The 6,874-nt window shown below is 34.5% G+C and overlaps 1 protein-coding gene across 1 annotated transcript; it reads right to left on the bottom strand.

Moving 5' to 3' along the window:
* Positions 1–370: 370 nt before the first annotated feature.
* On the bottom strand, positions 371–4,073 carry LOC128676725 (inactive pancreatic lipase-related protein 1-like). The gene is made up of 6 exons (XM_053757019.1): positions 3,941–4,073; positions 3,392–3,464; positions 2,917–3,050; positions 1,466–1,696; positions 926–1,253; positions 371–519 (listed from the first exon to the last, which is right to left on the bottom strand). Exons 1-6 carry the CDS (start codon positions 3,978–3,980, stop codon positions 468–470), a joined length of 858 nt encoding a protein of 285 aa, XP_053612994.1. The 5' UTR covers positions 3,981–4,073; the 3' UTR covers positions 371–467.
* Between the last annotated feature and the right edge of the window lie 2,801 nt (positions 4,074–6,874).

Genomic DNA, 6,874 nt, shown 5'->3' with positions numbered 1-6,874 from the left:
ATTACACGTATCCTGTGCGATCCTTTTTTTATTCCATCATAATTCCTGAAAGTCATCGTTGGAGTTAAAATTGAGGTATTCCGTTTAGCCCACAAGGAATATTTTCCAGGTGCGATTTGTGAAATAAATTAAAATGTATTTTTTCAAGAGGTAGTTACTAATGACATTTGTGTTGAAGAATTTAAATTATATATAAAATCTTGAGTATACATTTCTATAATAATGTAATATGTAATATTGGCCAATGTGACTAAAATCTGAGCTATTCAAAATGGTGCGCTTAACGGAATTCTTCTAAATATTTACCAACATCTTGTACTTTCGTTCTAGGTAGCAAATTGCCATTGTTTTTAATAAAACAAAAAGTGAATTAGGTCCAAAAATTGTTTATTTTCCTTTTTAAAACCAAAGAGAAATTTTAAAGCCATATAAAGACATTTTGTTAAAATTTAAGGTTCAGGTTAGACTTAGAAGGGGTAGGTGTTTCCTGTGTTCACGCGATAAATTCCGGTCAAACACCTGAAAAAAAAATCGGTATGAAAGTTTTTATCTTATCTGTATTAACAAGTGTCCGTCTCAGAAAATAATCAAAACTAAATTAACATCAAGTAATAGGATTTATAAAGTAGTGATCTATATCCTCTATGATTATCAGCTTGATACACTATCTGCTAGACAATAGTCTGCCCTATCTTATTCCGAAAATCTCTGTCTAGGATAATATTTTCCCATCCCTGGTAGGAACAATCGAGTTTATCAAGGCAATTAATCCATACGTCTTACAACATAGCCTTCCATCTTTTATCGATTATCCCTTATTTACATATTTCCATCGATTATCGGATAAACGATGAAGCCGAAAAATTTTGTGAAGAAATTTTATTATTTATAAAAGTGAGACAAAAGTATATTAACTAAAACTTACGGTGTTTTCGAGAGTCTGTTAGTTCCCATAGGAAGGGTAGATAATCTGCAGGTATTGGAGTCCTTCTCTGATATGGTGTTACAGCAGTTCGCATTGAAAGTCTTGTCTCTAATCGAAGCAGCGAAGTACAACCAAGCCCTGTTATGGTGACACTCGTTGTTGGTGCACCCAGGTTGGGTCCTACCACCATTGGGGTAAAAGTCTGCGGTGCCCAATTTTTCACCAATGCCGTTGGATAGAACGGTTCCTGAAGCGTCTGTATGAATCACCTCTACGTATTTTGCATCAGTGATGGACAGTTTGATTGGGCTTTGTGATGGATCAAGTCCTGCAATTATGAGAATAGATTTAGTTTCTTTATCAGATGAAAACTTTATTACTCAAAAATTCCAGACCAATGAAAATGCACTACTTTTTTGTCATCTACATGTTAATTTTGTCATCTAAATTTATTTTTATTTCTGCAGCTGTCAAGACTTTTCATTCTCATTTGCAAGGAGAAATTCTATGCAAGTAGCATATTTATCTAATGATAACTACCTGTAACTCTAGCAACACCGCCTATAAGTCTACCGGCGATGCCGGCAATATGAGCTCCCAGGTTGAAACCGACCAAGTGAAGAGATCCAGGGGGAACATCGTTATTTATCAGGGCATTAGCTAAGTACTGCGCAACGCTGAGTACCGCGGCTTGCGCTTGCGCATATGTCATCGACGCGTATATCGACCAGTCGACTACGATCACATTGACGTCTTCCGACTCCAAAAGTTCTGTAAATACATTGGCATTATTTATTTACACCAAAATTTAATAAAAATAACAACAACATGGTAAAATCTATTAATTTTCAAAAATATCAATAACTAGCTGATGCCTGTCACTTCGTTCGCGTGGCCGAACAATTTTTGGTAAGGCGTCAAAATTATTAGAGAAATTTAATTATACAGACAAATATAACGATACCTATACATACAGAAGATGCTAATCACACTAAAAAGTATATTTTCTATAGTTTAGCTGAACTATTATGACTCTTCTTCAGGTGTTCTTCGATTTTTATACGTAAACAGAAAATGTTCATCAGACTGAACAACTTTTATTAGAGCGTCATTACTATATTCCTTATAGTTTAGCTGTATCATCATAGGTTTACATCAGGTGTTTCAGATTTCAAAATTTATTTATACCCTATATGTTGAAAAGTTTTACTCGAATCCGTCCAGTAGACTGGATTAGCGTGTGCAAACAAACAGAGAAACAGACATACAAAGAGACTTTTTTTAAATTCTTATTGTATTACTAATTCTCTATCGATCTAAATTTTTTTTTAAATTTAAATATCTTCAAAGTATAGAAACACTTTTTTTTACTATTTTATTATATGTATCGATTAGCTAATATTGTGCCCCATAAAGCTTACTGCATTTCCTCGCTGAATAGCTTAGACGACCTAGCTATGCTTGGAATAAAATGTATTGAGCGATTCACATAAATTTATGAACAAAATGATCTAGAAGTCAATTTTTCTCAGTAAACAAACTGTTTGAAAGTAAAAGAAAACGAAAGTCTATGGTATACCGGTAATGAAAAAATATATATTTATGTCATAGTTAATAATACGATTACACACAAAGATAAATCTTTTAATGCGCTTGAAGCAAACAAACATTTTATATATAATTATACATAGCTTGCTTACTGATTGACTTATAAAAAAAAAGATTGTTCTACTAATTTGTCAGCATAAAAGCAAACGGATAGCTTAATTTTTTTCTATCTGTCACCTCTAGAATAAAGCAGAGTTTCAGATTGATTGTCTCGATCATTGCACGTAGAAAAAACAAGTCATTAGAACATGACGATAACCTCCATCAAAAAGGTATAGGTGCCTAATGTTCACATCAAATGCAATACCGAGGTTGTACTGATGTAGAAAACCTACAATCAGTTCATAGTACTACATTGTACAATAGACCTCTTTTCAACATACCTCTTCTAACGTCAAGATTAAGCGATGTAAGGTAGCTTCCTCCATGCCCATGTACCAACACCACTGTAGGAACGTTTTCTTTAAGATCAGTGGAGGCAGGGCCAGCCTGAAGTAATGGCACTCCAGTCACATTGCTGCAAATTTGATACGTTATCGATTGGTTTAATGAATTGATGACTAATTAAATAAATAGCCAATTATGAAGTGAATTACTCACACAAAATGTTCGTTTATGATTATGTTTTCTGCTAATAACTATTAATTTTAAAAAGGTGAAACATATAATAAATCATTTATTTCGATTTCAAGTTAATGGTTAATTATTAAAATTAAATTACTAGAAAACCTGGACTGGCAGTGTACATGTTTCCTTGTTACTAGAAAAATTGGAATATAAAAAATACGCTAGAGCTAGTTTTTTTTTTCAAGAAAAGCGAGGTAAAGTTAATCAACGGATAGGAGAATAATAATTTACCTGTTGTATAAATAGTATCGGCTAAATTCACCATTTTTTTGATTTCTTGGGACAGGCTCGCCATTAGCTAAAACTGGAACAATGTTTGTCTAATTAATTTTTGGACAAATAATAAATAAGTAAGATTTAACGATTAAGATTATCTAGAGAACTTGTAATAAATTTTTGTTTGTTTATTTGTCCCTACCTCTTTCACGTCAATACGTATAATTGGAGAGCGGGAGAGTGACATAGGCTACATTTTGCCGGACATAGCCGCGGGCAATAGCTAGTAGAGTATTAAGTTCTCTATGTCTTGCCACTAAGAAGCAATGCTAAAAACTAGTCTACACACCTGGAATAAGTTTTTATACAAGCAGCAAATTTTTGGTTTCATATGTCAAATATTAATGTCAATGTTGCGTTTGTATGTATGGTGTCACACGGCTAGACCATGCGAGGAACTCCCGTATTCGGTGCAGTCTTCGCGTCCGTGCAGAAACAAAATAGAAAGACAACAACAATTTCTGAGTAATGTTTATCTATTAATATATTGACATCTTCACTTACCTAAGGCAATTGCAAAAACTACGGACACACCCTTCCACATGTTGACCTATTTCACTGCAACTAAAGAAGGCTGAATACTTTTAATTTTTGATTTGTAGCTGTATTTATATCACTGATTAAAACTACATTGTGAATCGATAGTGAATCATCCGATTAGGAGATGCCATCATTAAAGAAGCCGACATTTTTAATCCGACATTTTTAATTAATTTATGGACAGTATCTATATGTTAAAACTATAGAGGGGTACAATAACACATTTACAAAAAATATTTAGGATTACTTATAATTATTTTCATGAAAGCTGCAGATAAAACTTTTTTCAGTTCCATTTATTTATAAGAGAATTTATAAGAAATTGTACCTCGAATCGCATCTAAAAATATTGGTTGGTGGTGCGAATCGTACCACGAAACCTGCGAATAGAATCGGTGCAATTCCAAATGGTGCGGAATACCTTTTTTTTCATTTTCTAATACCAAATTAAGCTACCAAAAAAATGTTCACTTATGCATCCGAATAAAATCATCTGTACCTTGTTTCATATTGAGCGCTATCACTGGTATTAGATTTTATGCAATACCAAATACCCAAATCATCAAAACTAAATTAATAAAAAGAATACGAAAACCAAATTAAAAAGTCACTTCTTGTTTAATAATCAGCAATCTCGTCATTTGTTTTTCGGCCAGCCTTCATCATAGGTATAGATGCATTGCCATGCACGATTGTTGTTTACCTACATTTCACAGATGTTCGACGTGAGTGATACATAAGGTTTTTCCTATATTTTTGTTAGAATTTTACGACTGCCGACATCTTGTTGTAAGTAGTCTGATACGCTCATGAACTTAAACTGTCAACCAGTGTACGTACATGTTTGCTCAGAATGTTTTCCTTTACCTTTATTTATTAAACTTAAAGAAACAAACATGATAATAAAAACACAATAAAAATAATCCCGGTTTTATTATGCCCGCAAGTAAAACTTGTTGTTTTAGGTATTTATGTAGGTATATTGTAGTAAAGTTGATATAATATTTTTTTTGTATAAATAGAAATAGTTTATTGAAATCGCGATTAGCTCAGGGATTCCCTGTTATATACGTTATATTTACATCTATAACTCTTATTAAAAAAATACTTATTCAAATCATTTTATTGGATTTCGAAGGTTAAATAAGTAAAAGTGTTGATAAGTTATGACTTTGTGATTTCCGGAAGTATATACCCTTAGAATGTAGATATTACACAAGTTTTTCATTTTTCTGGGTTGTCTGCGGCTCGCATATACAACCTTATTTAATCGTATGTCATGTAAGTTTAGAAACTGCCCCTCGTTTATCAATCTAAATAAGCTTTTTACAAAGATGTCATTTTTGACACAAGCTTTTATTGTCGTCAGAGAGGTCTTGTGGCATTTAACGCCTGACAAAAAACCCATATCCGTCCGTGCTGTAAACGGTTGAGAAGTTTTACTTATCATAAATACATTTCATAATTGTCATGTAAACTGAACGTGGGAAATTTCGACTCTGTAGGGTTACTGGAAGTAGGAAAAAATCTAACTTGCAAGATTTGATTACAGATAGACGGTACGTGTGAAACTAAATATATAAGCTTGTAATTATATTGCACAGGGTACCTATTTTATATTTAAACTGCACAAATTTTGTGAGTAGATTTAGATGATAAAACTGAGTCGACATCCAAAGACATGTTCAAAAATAACAAATTTTTGGTCTTCCATTGGCTGACCCACTGATCTTACAAAATATTAGGAAGTAGACGTTTCACGTCAAGCATACTGTAAAACTGTGTGCAATGAATAAAAAATTACCATATAGAGGATGTCAGTTGTGCTTAATCCATTGGATAAATCGCCATTATATTTAGTGAGAGGGCAGAGACCGATTTGTGCTCCATGTCTTGGACGTAGTCACACGTTGGCAAGGGCTTACATAATCTCTCGGCTGGTATCAAACGCAAAAACTCCAGTTACCAGTTTTTGTAATTCGTAGTATTTCTAATTCATATAAAAAAATAATCTAATTTTGCGATTCTACACATAACACACTCTACACTCACATAATACACTCTATGTAATAGCCAAGCAACACTCAGACAGTATAGTAACGTTATGTAGCGGAATCAAACATAGAGTTAACGTTTTATAGAAACGACATTAAAACTAAAAAAAGGAAAATTTATGTATTTATTACGTTTAGAGAAAAGTCGTGAACAAAAGATGTTAGTCTCTATATACCTTATGCGCCTTTAGAAGGTTATGCGTTTGATACCAGTAACCCTGTAGAGCTCCAAAGTTTTACCAGTGGCAGATCTTGGTAAAAAAGTATTCTACATGGGTATGTAGGTAGGTAGGTACCTCACTCTAAACAGCAGTACTTGCATTGCTGTAGTCCGGTTTGGTGGGGCGTGAAAAGCAGTGTAATTACAGGGACTTTGTCAAAAGCTCCTAGATCACAAAGTAGGCAACACGCGTGTGACACCCCTGGTGATGCAGGCGTTAATAGGTATTATTATACCATCAGGTGGGCCGCATGTCTATTTGTCCTAACCTAGATAAGTACGATACACGTAGGTGTAAACTCGAGGACTGGCTGCACCTAGATCTAGTCGGAATGATAAAGGGTAAAACTGATCTAACCGAACTTAAGCAGGCTACACCTTTTTTTTGTTTTCGCAGGGGGGAATGCGTTTAGGTACCAGCCGTCAGGAATGTGGGACTCCCAGGCCTAGTGCCCGGACTGACTACCCACTAAACTCCCCTGCGGCGTTTCCGCACCTGCCCTTATCGGGGTCGCCATGGGATCGCGGACATTCTACCACGACGCTCCCCGGCGTTGAGGCAGGCTACATCTAGGTCAAGGCAATAAAAACCGGCTGTCCTTAGATTTAGCCGGCTACTAAACT

The sequence above is a fragment of the Plodia interpunctella genome, chromosome 16, assembly GCF_027563975.2.
Source record: "Plodia interpunctella isolate USDA-ARS_2022_Savannah chromosome 16, ilPloInte3.2, whole genome shotgun sequence".
NCBI lineage: Eukaryota > Metazoa > Arthropoda > Insecta > Lepidoptera > Pyralidae > Plodia > Plodia interpunctella.
This window is presented reverse-complemented; position numbering and strand designations above follow the sequence as displayed.